This window comes from Microtus pennsylvanicus, chromosome 4 (genome assembly GCF_037038515.1).
Source record: "Microtus pennsylvanicus isolate mMicPen1 chromosome 4, mMicPen1.hap1, whole genome shotgun sequence".
Classification (NCBI taxonomy): domain Eukaryota; kingdom Metazoa; phylum Chordata; class Mammalia; order Rodentia; family Cricetidae; genus Microtus; species Microtus pennsylvanicus.
This window is the reverse complement of record NC_134582.1, coordinates 65,716,929-65,736,875: the sequence shown is the minus strand read 5'-3', so window position 1 is coordinate 65,736,875 and position 19,947 is coordinate 65,716,929. Positions and strand designations below refer to the sequence as shown.

General features: G+C 36.5%; 1 protein-coding gene across 1 annotated transcript in view; it reads left to right on the top strand.

The window, feature by feature from the left end:
* The window catches only part of Taf4b (TATA-box binding protein associated factor 4b), a 124,116-nt gene that overhangs the window by 60,739 nt on the left and 43,430 nt on the right, over window positions 1–19,947 (top strand). Inside the window, exons 10-13 of the mRNA XM_075969263.1 lie at window positions 443–612; window positions 7,171–7,301; window positions 12,259–12,384; window positions 16,127–16,183. Of these exons, the coding sequence (XP_075825378.1) occupies window positions 443–612; window positions 7,171–7,301; window positions 12,259–12,384; window positions 16,127–16,183 (484 nt within the window). The remainder of the gene's footprint in view (window positions 1–442; window positions 613–7,170; window positions 7,302–12,258; window positions 12,385–16,126; window positions 16,184–19,947) is intronic.

Genomic DNA, 19,947 nt, shown 5'->3' with positions numbered 1-19,947 from the left:
GACTGGGGTAAGTCCAAATCCCTCTTGGTGTGTCTCAACTACCAAAAGAAAAGATAAACTCTGGAACACACAGCAGGTTCTGATTTTTCTTCCGGGAAGCTTGCTCTTCTAATTTTAAAATCTTAAGAAGAAAGATAGACTTCTTTGAGTAGACTCTATAAAATAATATTATTTATAAGAAAGATCTGTTTCTGTTTTCCATGCGAAGACTGACCTTGAACTGGCTGTGTAGCCAAGGATGACCTTTAACTGCTGTTTCTCCTGCCTCTGCTTCCCAAGTACTGGGATTACAGTGGGCACTGCCATATTTGCCTAAAACCTATGTTTCTTTACACTCTGAAATCGTGTATATACATGCACATGCATAGGTGTGTGTGTACACATGCACACATGCACAAACATACATACACACTATCCAAACTGTAACCTTTTGTCCCTTTAGAGGTGAAGATGACATCAATGATGTGACTTGCATGGCAGAGGTCAACCTTGATGAAGAAAATGCCTGCATCTTAGCAACACATTCTGAATTTGTTGGCACACTCATTCAGTCATGTAAAGAAGAACCATTTCTTTTCACTGGAGCTCTACAAAAGAGAATTTTAGACATTGGTGAGTATGGAATTATGATTATTGATCTGATATATACGTTTGTTGAAGAGAAATGTTATTTGAAGATATGGCCAAACTCTTCTAGATAAGGCTCTAGAAATATTCTGAGATTTCCTGAGTATTATAGAATGAAGCACTTTAGTTTAAAAATAATTTCTTCAACCTTTTCTTTTGGGGATAGATGATAGAAGTTAATAATTTTTTCATTTTTTGTTTTTGAATAGTAGAACTACATATTTTGCATGAATATTTTATATGTGCTGTTTTTAAAATCTTATTACTTGTTTATCCTTAGTAATGTGTGTATATAAATAAGTCTATTTTAAATGCTGTATTTATAAATTATAGGAATACATAATAAGAAACAATCCCCTTTTCCTTGTATCAATCCGAAATTTAATTCCACTCTTACCATAGAAGAAAACTGAGCTAGAATATTAAGATTTTTCTCTAGGTACAGGGTGGTCTTTAGTTGACTGCAGTGAATTTAAGAAAATGGAAGAGAATGTACTCTTATTATTTGGAGCCAAATTTCAATACCATGTGAAAGACTATAATATATAATATTTAATGTAATGAGAAACAGATTATAGATTTTATATGAATTACACCATATTTGGTCTGCTTCATAATAAATGAATGTTTTAGCTGTGATATATTGGATACTTTTATTTTGTAATTTAAATAAGGCCATGTTATTTTTTGTGAGCAACTATAACTAACAATAGTTTTTCCTGGTACAGTTTTTGTCTGTTAGACACAAGCTAGGTTATCTGGGAAGAGGAGCCTCTATTGAGAAAATGCTGTCATCAGTTGACTATAATGCCTTGTTATCCAGAGCATTGGCTCAGTTCTCTTGACCTTCCAAATATATTATTCAGTTTGATTTAAATCTTCATTAAATGTTACATTTTAAATTAAATATTATTTTTGATTCTGTGTATATGGGTATATTCTCTAATGTGGGGGTGCCTACAGTGGTCAGAGGTGTAGAGTACTTCTGGAGCTTGAGTTACTGGTGACTGTGAACTTCACAATGTGCATGTTAGGAACTCTGTCTGAATCCTCTGCAAGTGCAGTATGTGTTCCTAACTACTGAGCTGTCTTTTGATCCCTAGATGATCATTTTCTTAAGGTTTGAAGACATCGTAAGATAATAGCCAGCAACTCTTTCCCACATGGGACCAGGTGATTTTTTTTCACTTTGTGTTTTGTGATCTGTTGAAATAAGAGCGGCAGGGCTGCGTTCCCAGCACCCCGGCTGCCTGCTTGGCTAGCTTATGCCCGAAATAACAACACACAAACTGTATTCATTTAAACACTGCTTGGCCCATTTCTATCTAGCCTCTTCTAGGCTAACTCTCGCACCTGGACTAGCCCATTTCTTATCATCTGTGTAGCACCAGTCTTACCGGGAAGATTCTAGCCTACGTCCATCCTGGGTCGGAGCTTCATCACGTGCATCTTCCCGGGAGCGGGGAGCATGGCGTCTCTCTGAGGCGTGTGCTCCCGAGAGGAGAGCTGTGGAGTCTGAGCTCACTTCCTCTTCCTCCCAGCATTCTGTTCTGTTTACTCCACCTACCTATGTTCTAACCAATAAAATGGGCCAAGGCAGTTCCTTTATTAGCCAATGACCTTCCTCCATCATTTCCCCTTTTTCTGTTTAAACAAAAAAAAAAAAGGAAGGCTTTAACTTTAACATAGCAAAATTACATATAACAAAACAGTTATCAAGTAAAAATTACAATAATCTTTATCATAACTAAGGAAAACTATAACTAACTATTCTTAACTCCATCAAAGACTCCAGAAAGATACAATATTACCTAAGCAAACAAAAAGTAAGCAATTTTCAAAACTCTAGAAATGACAGAGACATCTCGCTGCCTGTATAGTCACCCAAAGTTCCTCTGTACCGTTGGGGCATCAATCTTCAGCCTTCAGGCCCATAGTATCCAGCAGACATTTCCATAAAGCAGGAAATTTCAAAGGCAGTCACTATCTGCTTGTCCTGAAGAATGTCTTGCAGACTCTTTCATAACTCAGGAACCCCAAAAGATCATCTCACCTTTAGGCAAGTTCAGTAGTCCTCTCTCTGCGGGTTCTCTGTTTCCAGTTTATGCAATAGTCCAGGCAAGAACAGTTTCTTGCCCAAATGACTATCAAACTCCATAAGGATCCTCTTCGATGCCCATCTTCTTCTTGAAGTAGATTGGTGCTGCCAGGAGCAGAGTGTCTCATTGTCATGAAAAGTCCTAAGTTATTAAAACATTAAATGCCATATTCTGCAGTCTTTGAAAGATATGAAGAATGCCTATCTAACTGAAACATATCTCTATATATTTAGAAAATCTAACTAACATGACTATAAGCTTTACTATTATCGATGATTATCCATTAACAACCCATATTTCCTATTATACATTTTAAATGAACTACACAATCACAATACCTTAATCAATATCAGAAATACATATAACAAAATTGACCTTAAATCTCTATCAATAAAGCAAAATCTATACGAATGCAAATTATTCATATCTATATCATATCCCCCCTTAAATGTTAAAGAACGTTTATAAACCATATTTGGGAACATGGGCGCAGTTTTTTCTCTCCAAACTGCTTCCTGCTGAATGGGGCGCTGTTAATCATATCTTTCATGGGGTAACCTGTGTGCCAGGGTCATCTCAGTTGGCAGTTGAGCAAAGCAATTTTTTGAAGATGTTCACAGCAACCCTTCAGGAATACGTGGTCCATCATACCATATTGGAATAGAAGAAATGAACAGGGTCTCATCCTCTGTGAAAACAAAATAAGAAACTCCTTTCCAAAGCATCATGTCCTTAGATCCAAATTTCAAAGTCAAGGCATCAAAATATCTATGTTGGATTAGTTCAGCAGCATTTATAAACAAATATCTTTTAGCAGCTCTTGCTCCTTCCTCAGCATTCAAACAATTCAAAAAGAGCATAATAGCATACAGTATCAAAATTCTCTGTGTATTTTCCATCTTTGTGTGCTTTATTTTAACCTCTATTTTGTTTATTTTTACTTTTATTTTTTGCTTTTTGAGACAGGTTCTTTGTATCTTTGACCTGGAATAACTCTGTAGACTAGGCTGTTCTTGAACTCTCAGAGATCCGCCTGTCTCTGCCTCACAGGCATTGGGATTAAAGGTGTGTGCTACTACACCTTGAACTCACAGAGCTCTGTTTGTCTCTGCCTTCTAGGCACTGGGATTAAAGGTGTGTGCTACCACACCTTGAAGTCACAGAGGTCAATCTCCCTCTGCCTTCCAAGTGTTGGGATTAAAGGTGTTTTACCACCACACCCAACTACTCTCTTTCTTCCTTATTTTTGTTCTTTTACCTTAAGAATTTTGACTTTTAGTCTGCATATATTTTAACACTGTAAATCATTTAAAATTTTTCTTTGTCTTTGACGCTCTCTTTACTGTATCTCTGTTTTTCTGACCACCTGAGTCTTTAATATACCAAGCAATATCAGTAGGACTAAAGCCGTGGCTTTGCGTTCAGCTTTTCGTCAACACCTTTTAAGTGTTTCGTGGCAGGATCTCTTAATGAGCTGCAGGGTTTTGCAGCTAAAGCTGAGTCAGGAAAGCCTCTCTTAGATGAGAGCGCTTGCTTGCCTCTAGGAAGCAGAGTAGACCTGAGAAATTGTCACTACCAAGAAAACATGCTTTACTCTTTCCCAAGCTTTCTAAGGCTTTCAGTGGATTCAGTTGTCCACACGTCTGGGCGCCATTCAGTTGTCCATACGTCTGGGATCCACCAGTGATCTCTGTCACAGACGTTCAACTTTCTTGTTCCAGGTGGAAAGCAAACAGGAGCAACATGAACAGATGAGCAGGACTGTATCTTGTTGGGGTTCTGGCTTCCTTTACAAAATACCATAGCCTTGAAGGTTTCAATGATACGTATTTATTGTCACAGTTCTGGAGTGGGAACGTCAGATCTGGATGCTCATCAGGATTCCTTGCCAGGGACTCCTTGGTGGTCTTTGGACAGCTCTCTTTATGTTGTGCCCTCATGTAATCTACCTTTACCTTATTCTTTTTGATTAATTATACCCAAGGGCTACACATTAGTTGTCATAACTAAGTCACAAACAGAAAGAATTTCTGCATCTGTTTTGGGAGAGAAACAAACCTTTAATCCATTGATTGGATTCCTATAAAACTCTGTGCTTAGAAAGAGATGAGTTTTGACTTGCTGGCTGTAGTTTGCAGCCCTCTTTGCATTAGGAGAATTGAAGAAACTATTTGTGTTTTCAGTTCTTAATGATGAAACAAACAATATAATACAAAATGTAAACTGTAAAAATTCTCTGAATTATCTAAGCTTAAAGGAAACAGCCAAGGGGTGAATGAATGTTCATTTATTTTTGGAGATGTTTTCCATTTATAATAAAATTCTTTGCTACACAATAGTTACCAACTGAGGGCATTCCTAAAGATAGAAATTACACATTTTGTGAAGGTTAGATTAAATGTCAGTATTCTTCATTTTTCTCTAATTATCTTAATTGCAGGCATTCAATAAAGTCAATAGTAAACACACAAGCACTAACTCTCCTTAATCAATTGTTGGCTTTTTTTTTAAAGTATTAAAAGTGGGAATTAATCTATAGTTTTTAACTTGTGCTTTAAGATTTGTTGCTTAATGAAGATAAGTTTCAACATTTGCTGTTGCATATACTCAGGAATTATTTATTAACGCTTTTTTATTTCTAATGCTTCAAAAATATTATAGATTTTAAAAAATAAATACCAATTATTATATTTTATCTGTTTTGCTAAGAATCAAGTCCATAGCCTTCTATAGATAGTATAGATTTTTAAATAAATTGCTTCAGCTTTATAAGTATATCGTTGTTTTCAAATTCCTCTTCCCCAAGAACTAATTTTATATGCTCATTTTCTTTAATCTTTAAATAACTTGATTTCCCATGTCATTTAATCTTGAAATAACTTCACTTCCTATGTCTACCCTATGTTTTGTTGTGATGCCTATTTATTTTTTAAGTTTGTATATGTGTGTGTGTGTGTGTGTGTGTCTGTGAGTATCTGCATGTAAGTGCTGTTGCACAGGGAGGCTGCTGGAGTTACAGGTTGTGAGTCACCATCAAGTATGCAAGGAATTGAATTCAGGTCCTGGAAGAGCAGCGTGCGGGCTCTTAGTTACCAAGCCATCTCTGCCACCCATGTTCAGTTACAATTTTAACCATTTGATTGCTTTGAAAGTTTATTGTTTCTTGTATACAGGGCCCAACTAATTATTCATGTTGAGTGTTTAAAGGTAGTTGGGAATTTGTAGTGCGTTTTTCTTTTCCCTTTGTTTCAGTTTGAATTGGAAATGAGCTCAATTTTGCCAAAGTAATGAATTAGATTTTGAAGACTTAGTTTAAAATTAGTTGGATAATTTTAAATCTTCTCCCTAGTTAGTTTACTTAGACTATGTTTTAAATTAAAATTTATTTTGTAGTAATGCCAAAGTATATTTGAGTTGTAATTAAATTGTTTTTGCTGTAGTTCAGCCTTTGATGAAAATGAGTATGTATTATATGAATTAGCATAAAAAAATCAAACAATATTTTTAAATTACGGTGAAGATATATATAAATGTGTTTTAAAACAACATCAGAGGGCTGGGGAAATGGCTCAGTGGATAAAACACTTGCCCTGCAAGTGTAAAGACTGCATCGCTAGCATTACACACACACACAGCACCATCACCACCACAACAGCAACAAAAAGAACACACAGGAGCCTTTAAAAACATATCTGACTTAGATTCCTTACTGTCTGTCTCTTTAGGTTTGCATATCTATTTATTGCAGATCTATTGTTTTGTCTGAGAAACACTGTTTGGATACTGTTAGGACTGTTTGTAAGAGAGGTGCTGTTCTTGCTTGTCATTACAACCTGGATAAAACAAGTTGTTCTTAAAAGAAACAAGTTATTGAAATTGATGGTGAAATAATGGCTTTTGAGCATATTTCAACTTGTAATTTAATAGGTTAATTTTTGAAAACATGAGTAGTGCAAAATGTAATAGGTAACAGACAAAAAAGATACTTTTATAGGCCAGGAATTAACAGATATATAATTTAAGTTCACTGAAATGAATGTCATGAATTGTTAACAGTGTCAAACACGGTAAAATGTGACTTTCCATTTTTTTAATTACTAAAATTAACAGAATATAACACTAATTTCTGCAGTTACCATTTTCCTCCCTGAACACTAAACTTGATTTGTGTTCTTATTAACTTTGTCCTATAAATGACCTTGCAGGGAGAATGATTCTAGAGGCTAAGGGAAACAATGTCTATATTTTCTGAGGCTCCAGGCTAGGTTTTATTAATGTAATGTCTAAGATCTTTGAAGTTGTGACTTTACCAGGAAAATCATAATCTCCAAACCTTTATTCATAATGGGTATGACTTCCAGGGGGAACTGAATACCTGCTGTGCTAATTATTTCAATTATAAGCCACTACTAAAACATGTAATGGATTTTCCCTGCCTCTACAGGTAAAAAGCATGACATTACGGAACTTAACTCTGATGCTGTGAACTTGATCTCCCATGCAACACAGGAGAGATTACGAGGCCTTCTAGAGAAACTAACTACAATTGCTCAGCATCGAATGACTGTTTACAAGGTAAAGGGAATCATCAAGGAAGTGTAGACTCTCATCTCCCGAGCAATGTTGAAGGTGGATTCATGGACAAAGGTCCAGTCTTGATGTATTTTTAGAAGGAAGATTGAGACTTATATTTCCTGTTAGTAGTTTCCTTAATTGCCTTACTTGGATATGCTTATATAGTAAATCAAATTAAAATAGGATTTGAAGTAGTGTCTAAAGGAGGTTTTGTGTTGCATATTGGAATACGCACCTGTTTTGTCTGAGGCTCCTCCTCAGGACTGTGTTAGGGAGGAGGCTGTGCTAGGGTAGAATATTGGTGGTGGGCGTTCTCTTTGGTGGTCTGGACTCTGCTGACAGATATATGGCTGTTAGTTACATGGTGACGATGAGTGCTCGCTCATACTAGTGCCACTCATTCCTGTTCTTGACTGCTGCTATGAACGACTAAATGCAAGGATCGCCTGTCTGATTTCTAGTGTTGTTACAAAATGACCTGCTCTAACCAAGGTGAAGGTACTTAATGTGTTTGAATTGTAGTTTTTATTGCTTCGTGGCCTTTAGGGTAAGATCAGTTGTGAATTGTAGTTTCAGAGCCAGGGAAATAACTAGATGATTATGGATTTTAAGAAAAGATAATGGCATGAAAGAAACAACTCTTTTCTTTAGTAAAAAATGTGGGAAAGCTAGATTTCCAACATGTTGGTAAATAGGTAACTTCATGAGGTTTTAAGTTTGCAGTAGGATCATTCATTGCCAGCCATACAGATGAAAAGAAATCCAGAATATCTGCTGCTGTTTTCCTAGTAAGCTAGCTGGAGGTACCATCTTACATACATTCTGCTTCATGTAGAGCTTTGGAAGATGTGTAGGTATTAAGGTCCTTACTTTCAAATTTTTTGTGAGAATTTACCAGACTCTTAAAAATATGGAATCAGCATCATAAAAAGCTGTGGAAAACAGTGTCAGTATTTCATTTTATGTGAGTCTAGGAATTTGTCTATTTTTGTAGGTTATCTATTATTTATGTCAGTTCAGTTGGCGGTAGTAATTGCCAATTGGTAGTAATTTTGTTTCTGATTCTTACTTGTGTCTTCCTTTTTTCCTTTGTTATTTTAGTTAATGGCTTCTCTATTTTATTAATCATTACAAAGAACCAGATACTTTCTGTTTCTCTGTTGATGCCTGAGCAAGCCTCTGATCTATGAGTAAAACAGAATATCATTAGAAATCATTTTATCATTACTTTTTTTTTAAAGGCCAGTAGCATTTGGTTTTACCCTAGGTCCCTGGGCTATCTATTCTCTGGTTCTTGGTCACCCAAGCAGTGTTTGAATATGGGTTTCATCTCGTGGAGGGGTCCTTAAGTCAAATCATTACAACAAATTTAAAAAGTTGTACAGACTTTAAAAGAACCCATCACTCAGTCTAACTTTTTTTTTAAAGTCCAAAAACTCTTAACTGTAGGATCCTGTAAGTTAAAGAAAAATTATATACTTTCTTACTTTAAGAGGAAAGAACCAGAGCACAGTTACAACCAAAGCGAAGCCCTAGTCCATCACAATCAAAGCAAAGTCCATCAGTATAAATAGCTCAGTATGTGACACTCATGGTCTTCTGGGCTCCAAAGGCTTTCCTTTCACCAGCTCTGCCATTTATAGCATACCCAGTTTGTCCTGAAGTTTCAATCCAGCTTTTTCACACAGCTGCTGCTGTCTTTTGTTGTCATTGCATGGTCCTGGCATCTTCCGTTGACTGGGGTGTCCATGGGCAGCACCTTCATCGTTGGCCTCCTGGGCTCTCTTCAGGGACTCTGCCCTTACCACATGGTATCAATAGTCTCTCTCCATTATGCCTTCAATCCTGGGTTTCCACTGCAACTGAGACTCTGCCTTTGAAGAGAATGGCTGATGGCTTCTCCTGGCATCTTGTTAGGGACTCCAGCCCTTGTATACAGACCTTTTTACTCTATGACCTTTTCATGCCTGAATCTTACACATTGTCAGGTTTGGCTGTCAGCATGAGATACAGCCTTGGCCTGCTCTGCACCACAGCTTCTAACCCCAAGGAAATTCTCCCGATAGATTTCATTTCAGTGTGCCATTCAAAGTGCCATTCAAAACTTTGTTGTATAATCTTCAGGTAGAATCTTTCTATTGTATCAGTTACAATAGAAACTGATTTGGTATCCATAGAAAATGTGTAGTATTTACCCTATTTGAAAGACCTTGATCACTTAACTTAGAGATAAATACCTTCTTAATTTACTGTTATACCATTGGCTCTCAAGTTTCTTAATGCTGTGACTTTAATGCAATTTCTTATTTTGTGGTGACCCCCAACATAAAATTACTTTTGTTGGTACTCATAACTATAATTTTTATACTGTTAGGAATCGTAATATAACTATCTGGTATGCAACCTCTGTGAAAGAGTTGTTCGACACCCCCAAGGGATCATGACTACAGATTGAGAACCACTGTGCTAATTGATTTATCCTGCACCCCTTTCCCTACATTCATTCTTTAGCACAGCTAGTATTGCTGTCTCAATATTATATGGAGAGATAAAATTATCTTTTAAGAAGAAATAAAACCCACCTAATTGCATTTGAACATACTTTAAAACTTACCACTATTTTATGGACTTTAATTGTAAAAATAGTATGTGTATCAAAGATTTGGCCTGGTCTTTCTGTCTCTTGAGATTTATTTTTATCTATACAATAAAAGAAATACTCCACAAACTATTAAAAAAAATGAGCCACCATTATTAAAAGCAAAATTCTACCATCTTTCCTACTCTAGATATTAGTTTTGAAATTCTTTTACTTGATTAGTAATGTAGTATGTAGTCTAGTGATTTTTTTTTTATCCTGCTTGGTGATTTTTTTTTAATTTGTTTTTTCTTTTTCTTTCTTTTTTTTTTAAGACAAGATTTCTCAGTGTAGCCCTAGTTATTCTGGACTTACTCTGTAGACCAGGCTGGCCTTGAACACAGAGGTACGCTTCCACAGTGCTGGGATTAAAGATGTGTATCACCACCACCCAGCTCTGCTGAAGCTGCAGTCTGTGCTGTGGCCATGGAGAAGTTTCACTCTACCTGAAAGGTACTGTGATGGTTCCTTTAGGTGGGGTCACCTGATGGTGCTAATATCACTTGAGTCTGGATAGCTAGTGGCTTTCATACTTTTGGACATGAAGACTTTAGTTAGTTGGTTCACAGAGACAGGATGGAACATGATAATATTGGGGTTACCTATTACTTAACAAAGGTGGAAGGGATTTAGTAGGTTAGGGAAAGATAGCTATTTACTGTAGCTAGAAGAAAAAGGAGAAATTATACCGCAGGCAGTTGTATCTGAATTGGTAAAGGAAACAGAATGAGAATGTGATATGGTTAAATTTTAGAATGCCAGTGCTTTTTAATTTAGTGTTTATTGTCCCTTTTAAATTAAATTTCTGTCTGTAAACTGTCTCCGGAGTTTCTGAACACAGAAATGGTTAAGATGAAGTATTTAGGAAACCGCTGTTATTGAGCTTAACCTCTATACTTGGCCTATAATGTATTCCACATTTTATCTTGTATTATTTAACTTTAAAGACCATTTGGGAATTCTTGTATTAAACTTTAAGTAAAATAAGTAGCACTAATACATCCTTCTTCCTTAAACCATGTAATATTCTTTTGATCTAGTTAAATGCTAACAATAAAAATTTAATTTAAAAAGAATCTTGGGCATATGAAATCTCTTAGTCTAAGCTAACTGAAGCAGTCACGAGCACGAGGATAAGGTGGAGACAGAGATGGAAGTAGTGTGGTGCTGTGTTCCCAGACAGGCGCCCACTGTGAGCTCAGCGTTGAGTTGTTTTTGGCAGTAAGAGTCTCCTCAAGTGTTGACTGCTGAGATTAGTAGATGGCAGGGTAAGTGTTGATTGTATAAACCTTTCTGCTTCGCCCACAACAACCCTCATATGGATATTTGTATTATAGATGGTGCTAGGTGACCATAGGTGAAGAAACTAGAAAATACTTAGATGTGAAGGCACTGTTATTGTACTTTTGAATACCCAGATAAGTGAGATAGTTTTAATTTTGTCATTTTTATGGAATACTGAAGTTAAGAAAGTAGAGTTTTTTTGTTACCGTTTTCATTTGTAAATTATATGCTTTCCCACTACTTGGGAAGCTAAGGCAGGATGACTTCAAGTTCCAGGAGATCATGGTCTGTATAGTGACAGCCCGCTAATAAATAAATGAATGAATGAATGAATGAATGAATAAATAAATGATAAATAAGCAAATTATATACAAGACCGTCGTTTTTGGGAAGGCGGGGGGGGGGGGGGAGATACAGGGTTTCTCTGGCTGTCCTGGAAGCCTCAACTGAAGTAATCTGCCTGCCTCTGCCTCCATAGTGCTGGGATTAAATCATGTGTCACCACCTCCTGACTTGTGATTTTAATGTTCCCATTTTATGTTCTATTAGGATAGAAGGGTTTTAGTTTATTTAAATTAATATTCTAGTTAAGATTAAGCCAATCTATTTCTTTTTCTTAGCTGTCTTTTTCAGTGAGGTTTCTTGCTTTTCATCTAAGATTTAATTGCTCATGTTTATGTCAATAGATAGGAATTAATTTGACTAAGGGAGATTGAAATATAAATAATGTTAAATTCTACTGGATTCTTTTTCCTATTGATAGGATCTGTTTGACTTAATTACTTTTCCTGTCTCTTGAGTAGTGGACTAAGGAAATCGTTCTGAAATGTAAATGCTAAAATAATCATCTCTCAAATTATGGCTGATTAAAGTTTCTGGCTTTTATTTGTTTGTTTGCTTGTTTAACAAAATTTAAAAAATACTCTTTTCTGAAAAATATAGTTCACTTTGTATATCCGGTACTCTTTTGTATTGTTTATCAAAATGTCTAAGGCAAATGTATTGCCCAAAATCATAAGACTGTTTTTTTCCTAGGGAAGTGAAAATTACATCTTGTCTACTGATACCCGATCACAACTCAAATTTCTTGAACAGCTAGACCAATTGGAGAAACAGAGGAAGGATCTAGAAGAAAGAGAGATGTTACTAAGAGCAGCCAAGGTAATTTAATTTCTCATGTTCCTGAAAGATTTATTTTTTCCTAGTTACAGACTATTATGGTCCCCCTTTCTTTTCTTTTTTTTCTTATTTTTGAGACAGTCATTATGTAGACATGGGTGTCTTGGAACTTTTCCCCTATGCTAGGTTAGCCTTGAACTCAGAGACCAGAATTCCTCTTCTTCCTGAATGCAGACATTAAAGACATGCACCATTACACTCAGCCCACCAACTACTGTTTGTAACCCTTTTAGTCTCCTGTGATGAGACAGGATCTGTGTACTAATACTAGTGTAGCCCATACAGCCTTTGAACTCACTATACTATTGCCTTTTCTGAAGTGCTGTGACTTACAAGGGTCAATCATGATACGCGGCTCTAATTGCTTCTTTGATCTATTTTAAAACAATTTTATACTTACATTATAGTATCAAATCTATACATTTGCCCTTATCTAAGATCCTGTCATTTTCTGGCATTTGTTCATCTCTACTCATTCCCCCACCCTTTGTATGTACCTGATACACACAAACTTTAGTTTGTCAGTATGTCCACCTTCCCTTTAACCTTAGTTGAGAGAATGTAACACTGTTGTGCATAGCATAAACCCCTGTTCATATTTCATTAGCCATCTCACTTGTTTCTTTTCTTCATGTTCTATTTTTCTTTTCAGAAATAAGCATTTCATTTAGTAGTTCACACTGTTCACATTTCTTCTTACAGTCTCAATTGTCTTATGTACTTCTTTCCCTTCTTACAAGATCTTACTTTCAACTTATTTTCTGTTATGACCTTCACCTGCATTCATTTGGTATTTTCTTAAGACTTTATGTAAGCCATGTACTTCTGACAGATGTACACAGAGGTGATGATACATTTTTCTGAGCTAACCTCAAAAGGCAACCTGATAATCTGGGTGTGTAGTTGTCTACCAATTCTTCCCATTTTAAATTGACCATCTTTCCTTGAAAGTTTTTAGTTTCACATGGATTATTTTCATGTTCATAAATTGTATCAACATCTTTTCCTTATCTAATTTTCATGCATCAGCCTTAACAAGTTCCTGAATCGGCCACTTCTGTGGGGATTGCCTGACACTAATTATTCCCATTAGCTTACCTTCACATATTAACCCTCTGTTAGATGAAAGGCTTTCTTCTCCTCCCTTTTCATGAATAACGAGCCTGTGGGTTCACTCATTCATTCATTCATCGTTCATTCATTTGTATTTTCTGCCTGCCTCTCTACCTTCAAATAACTGCGGATTTTTTTTCTCCAGGAGTCAGAAAATTTGCTTTTGTTATTATCGTTAGCATGTTTAGCTCATGTCTTCAGTCAGTGTATGTATCAATGCCATTCATATATCACCAGCTTGACTGACTCTTATCTGCTGTTTTATTGGCCTTACCATTATGACCACCGGTCTGTGTCTTCCTGAGACATCCCAAACTTCCACAAGGATGTGAGCATCATAGCATTGTCACTGCCCTACTGTCTCAGCCCCAAAGTGACTTCTTTGCTGAGAAGGGCAGGTAGATGGGACAGGAAGATATTCTTCTTGAGCTTAAACTCACTGTTGTAACAAGGTAGTTTGTTGGTTCTTTATTTCTAGTAACTGCATTAAATAAGGTTATAAAACTATTAAATACTATTCTAGTTATTATTTATGTAAGATATGCCTTCTATGTCTTTGTGTTCTCCTGAGATTATACTTCCAGCTTGGTCTATATTCTGAAACTTTGGGCATGTAAGTTGACTGGTTGTTTGCTATCACTTTTCTGGCGAATAGGACTCTGAAATTGTTTATGTCCAAACAGACTTCCGATTTTTCTCTCCTTTAATATGACTTTTTCTAACTCAATCAGTAACAACCTAATTTACCATAGGTTCATGGAAGAAAACCTAAATGTCACCTTTGCTTCTTCTCCATGCCCATGCCCAGTTTACTCACACTAGTCTACAGTGTCCATCCTCTCTTCGGTACATTGTCACCACCCTAATCCAAGACATTTTATATATTCTATCTGATCTCTCTTTCCTTCCATATCCATTCATAAGAATGGTTTTCCTAATAAAACACAGGGTCTTCAAGGTGTGGTAGTGCATGTCTTTAATCCTAGTACTTGGGAGGCAGAGGCAGGTGGATCTCTTTGAGTTGAAGGCCATCCTTGTCTACACAGTGAGCTCCAGGACAGCCAGGACTACAGGACAAACTGGGTCTCAAAATAAAACATAGCTTTTACTGATTTTTGTTGTTGTTGTTGTTGGCTGTACTTATCCAAACTTATTACAGGACTTCAAAAAAAGCCTTACATTATCTAGTACCTGACTTCTCTTTGACACTCCTTTACTCATTCCATTCATTGTGCTCACGGGTCTGTTCCAAGCTTGTGTCCAACTTAGGAAATTTCACCTTTGATTTGGCACCTAAAACTGACAGTTGATCCTTTTTATTTTGCTGTGTACTTTTTTCATTAGATCTTCCCCTATAGAAAGTTAGAATTCCTCTCAGTTGCTTAGGCCAGAATCTAGATATTTTTTCCTCTTTAGTTTGTATCCTGTATCTAGTCCACCACAAATTTGGTTGGCTTTACTTGCAAAATGGGATTTGAATTTATTTGTCATGGTCATCATTGCTACTGCTGTTCTAGACTGCATTTTGTCTTCTCAGCCACCCTCTATTCATAGCAGTTGTTTGACAAGAGTTTCTTAATTATGTGGGCACTGTGCCTTCAGTCATAGATCTTTGTAGTAAACACTCTGTATGCTGCTGGAGCCCCTTTCTAAGGGGTTGCTCCAATGTATTCTCATTCTTGTGCTATGTAATAATAGTATTCCTATTACAATAGTCTTCCTTTAACAATCAGTGGCTGGGTGTTAAAACTACAATTAAACCCTTCTACCTCTTGAAATGGCTACAGGGCAACACATTAACCTCCTTTCTCTTCATGTTTTCTAGTGCTTCAGACACATGGTCGTCCTGTCTTTACTCAGGCTTGCTGTCATTTTAAGGCTTTGGTATTTACTGTATTTTCTATTTGAATTCTCTTTCATAATGCCTTAATGTGACTAGCTATTTCTTGTTATTCAGACTTCTATTCATATGTTATTCATCAGAGATAGATGTCTAACCCACTACCGTACTAGAGAAGTACCTACCACATTCCTCATGCTCATTTTTATTATGTTTTGTTTTTTATAGTATATAGCATTAGTTCATTAAGTGTTATAGAGGATCTAAAACTAATAAAAATAGTAGAATGTACTTAATACTTTCGCTTTCAGAAATTACTCTTTTTAAGATATTTCATTCTAGGCTAGTTGAGGTCTTGATTTTAATAGCTGTTGAAATAACATGTGCTTTGTCAAAATGGCTTCACCTAAAGATGAGCCAGCATTGTTTATTTTCATTCATTTGAGCACACACTTCTTTTCCTTTTCTTCTGTTCAGGCCAGTTTTCATTTTTGCTGTGTTCCAGCAAGAACAATGTCATGCCTTGACTGGACCTGACTGACATTGTTAGCATCATTTTCAGTATGTGTTTCCTCCAGGCTAGAACTGCAGCAGCCGGCCCAGATGAGGAGGAGGAGGGGGCCAGGGCTGGAGTGCAGCTAGACTGGATTGAGGCATTGCCCCTGGAGCTAGGGTTTTCAATCACAGGAGAAATCATCATTTATTAAATATTTAACAGTAATGCTAGTATTTAGATGATTTCTATTAATTTTTTTTTTTCTCCTTTGACAGAGCCGTTCCAATAAAGAAGATCCAGAACAGCTGAGATTAAAGCAGAAGGCCAAAGAGGTAGGACTTTCAAGTTACAGTTCTGGTCTTTGTGTTTGAGGGAAGGTTGGCAGCCTCTCTCTTGGCAATTAGGTCAGGGTTTATTTTGCTGTTGCATACCATTTGCAAAAGCCTTGGGGAAGGACAGGAACTGCTGAAGGCAAGGGCAGTACTTCAAATGAGGTCAGTGAGCTATGTGCTCTCCTTTTAAAATTTATTTTCAAGGCTTAGGCCTGTCTGAAAATGACTCTTTGTAAAAAACTCCAATCATATACTTGGAGGAATACAGCGTGGGATTAAAGGAAAGAAAGAAAGAAACTTTGAGATTTAGCATCTGGGACTGTACAATAGGCTACATTTTTCCAGGGTAATTGTTCGTTTTGTAAATCTGATACTGCTTATAATTCTTTGGCTGGGAGGCGGTACTGGGATTTAGTTTTAAATGGAAAATGCCTCTGGCTTTTAATTTTCTGGGCCCAGCAGTTTTCTGTTCTGGAATGGAGCCCTTGTTTCACACAGTTCATGTTTAGCTGCGGGGGTTTTAGTTTATAGCTTAGACTGGTTAAGCTTTTACTCCCAGAGGCCTCTGCATAGCAACTGTAGAAATCAACAAATAAGTTCATTTATGTCTGCAGCCTCCTCTCAGTAGCTGACTTTTTACATTTCCCAATATCCATTTCCTGACTTCTCTAGCCTCAGAGAAAAAAGCTCCACTAATTGGAGCTTATTTTAATTGAGCCTTAATATTGGATCTCACTGGAGTTACCCCCAGAGCTACTGAGAACAGAATGAAATGAAAGTACCTAAGGTTGAAGGGCTGCGTGCATGTGACTGTGTGTGTGTGTGTGTGTGTGTGTGTGTGTGTGTGTGTGTGTGTGTGTGTGTGAGAGAGAGAGAGAGAGAGAGAGAGAGAGAGAGAGAGAGAGAGAGAGAGAATGAATTTTCACTTGACCTACAGATTCTTTTCCCTCCTGAATAAATCATCAGGCCTGTTCACATTCCTGGTTAAGGATCTGACAGCAGACGATAATAAAGACAATTGAGGTGTGATATGGAGCTGAAGAAATCGGTTTCTATAGTTACTTGACTGATTTCATGCAATTTTTAAGCATCTTTGTGCTAAATAAGAGTGATTCCCTGAGCAACTTTTTCCTTAACTGTGCCTCTTGAACTATGAAATCTGTTGTCCTCAGCATTGCTGTACTTGGCATCCAGGTGCCAGCAGCAGGAGGTTATTTATTAATGTTCTAAAGCCCTTATTGTTTGGATTAATGTGGGAGCTGAGACAAAACACATGGAAATCTAGTAAGATTCTTAGAATCAACGTATTTTATTTTCTTTAACATAAAGAAAATACTCTGGGTAGAAGGGCTTAAAAATCAGGACAAGAAAGGAAGAACATTAAAATGTTAGAAACACTCATTTTAAACAAAATGTTCCTTATTCTAATTTCCTTCCTCTGGGTTTTATCTAACACTGTTAACCTGAGAACCGTCTCGATTTTTTTTTAAGGACACCTAGATTAATGATAGGGACTTGCAGCTGTGCCACTTGTCATTGCGCTGAATCCTGGGTGTCTGTTCTTTCTTTAATTAAGAACTGATTGGATACTTATACCTTTTTTTTTAGTTGATTCTTGTTTTGGAAAGTGTCTCTCAGAAAGTTAGTTATCTTGCCATGTGTGTTGTTGCTTACTTAGATTCTTTTTTTTCAGTTTTGAAAGAGGTGGTTTTATTTGTTTAATACATTTTGTTTATTCCATGAAGTCAAAGATAGTCAGCAGTCTTCATACAATACTGTGGGGTAGGATGTGGTTTCTTTTACCAAAAATGATTGATAGCAAACCTGCTTTTTATCTGTTCTTTGCACATCTATTTAGTATTTCTTTTTAATAAAGAAAGGGTAAAAGAAAATATAATTTCCTTACAAACCATTTTTTTTGAAGTCTCTTAGTTGTTTTTTATTTTTATTTTTTACTGTAAGTCCCCTAGGATCAAAAAGAAATGAAATTTATTGTCCTGGGTCCAAGAAGAGAGACATTCTGTGTTATTGGCTGCAAAGTTGTTGTTAGATTGAAAGTTAAATAATGTCATTTTTGTGTTCCTTGTGTCCTGTGGAGATGTAACTTTGCTGTACTAAGTAGCTCCCTTTCAGAGCCACACATGGGGTACTGTATTTTGATTATAAAAATATTATTTCTCTCTTTCTGTGGAGTTGAAATATTCTCAACTATAGTAATTTACAAATTTAAGAGCTTGTAGAAGTTGCAATACTGTGGGGTTTTTTTTGTTGTTGTTGTTGTTGTTGGTATAAACTAGGAAGTTTTCTTGGTTTAATTGGGAAGGTTGGCACTATTTTGTAGTGGTTGCTCTAGTAGCACAGCTTTGTTTCCTTTTACAAACCGGTCACAGGACAAGTGGACTAATGACAACATTATAAATGCCGAAGTCCAAAAGAACTGCTTAGAGAAGTTGTAGGCTTTGTTTATGCTTGGAGATATTTCAGTAGGGGTCTTTATCATGATTCAAATCATGCCTGAATCTGGAGTTTAAATTGTTAATGAATACAGTTTTGATATTGATAGTTCTCCTGGGATTTTTCATTTTTTTTTTAAAAAAAATAGTTTTAGAAACTTTATTTTTTCATGCTCAGTTTATATGGGCAATTTGTTAAATTGGCAGGTTTTTATGTGGGTGTCTCTTCAAATGTTGCAGTTCTCATCTGGTTGCCTTTGGGTTTGCCTCCAGCCTTGTCTCAGTTCATTGCAGTGACTCCTGCTGCACACCGATGCCACTGACCCGACAGACAGGTCATCCATTTGAAATCCTTACTGCTGTCTGGAAATGTCTGGGGCCATTCCTGTAGTTCAGACATTTGATTTTAAACTCAAAGGGTATCCTCTTTTGTTTTCAGTGTTTTTTTTTTTTGTTTTTGTTTTTTCTTTCTCTAAAAACAATAATTTCATTTTTGGCTTCAAGCTCAGTTTTCATAGCTGCATTTTAGGGGTAAATAGATACTTTTTAAAAATTGTGTATGGTGATAGTCTTCCATTTTACCCTCCATTTGTGAAGCTTTAAAATACATTGCTAGTTGCCAGATTCTAATTCTAAATAAGCAGGCTTAGTACAAATGCAGACTTATCTGAAATGTGTGTTGTAGAATAACATCTATTTTGCCCTCAGTGTTTTCCCTTAGTACATCATTGTTGTGATGTTTTGCTCTTTTGACTTTTTGGATGCCCACTATCAGCTCCCAGATAAATCACACACATAGACTTACTCTTAGTTTTGAATGCCCTACCTTAGCTTGACTAGTTTCTAGCCAGCTTTTCTTAACTTAAATTATCCCATCTACCTTTTGCCTCTGGGCTTTTTCCTTTTCTTTCTTCTGTATATCTTACTTTCAACTTTTACTCTGTGGCTGACTGGGTGTCAGGGTGGTTGGTCCCTATCCCTGTGGTCCTCCTCTCCTTTCTCTCTTGTGCTCCTCCTCTTCCTTGTTTCTCATTCTATTTACACTCTCTGCCTACCAACCCTGCCTATCCTTGCTCCTGTCTCGCTCTTAGCCGTTCAGCCCTTTATTAAGACCATCAGGTGTTTCAGACAGGCAAAGAATTAACAGCTTCACAGTGTTAAACAAATGCAGCATAAACAAAAGCAACACACCTTAAAATAATATTCTAACACATCACCCCAAATTCTGCAGGCAAGCCTTCTGACTTTGAAGCTCAAGCATCCTGATTTCTTAAGAGTTTTAAAAATGTGTTTTTATATCCTTATATCCAT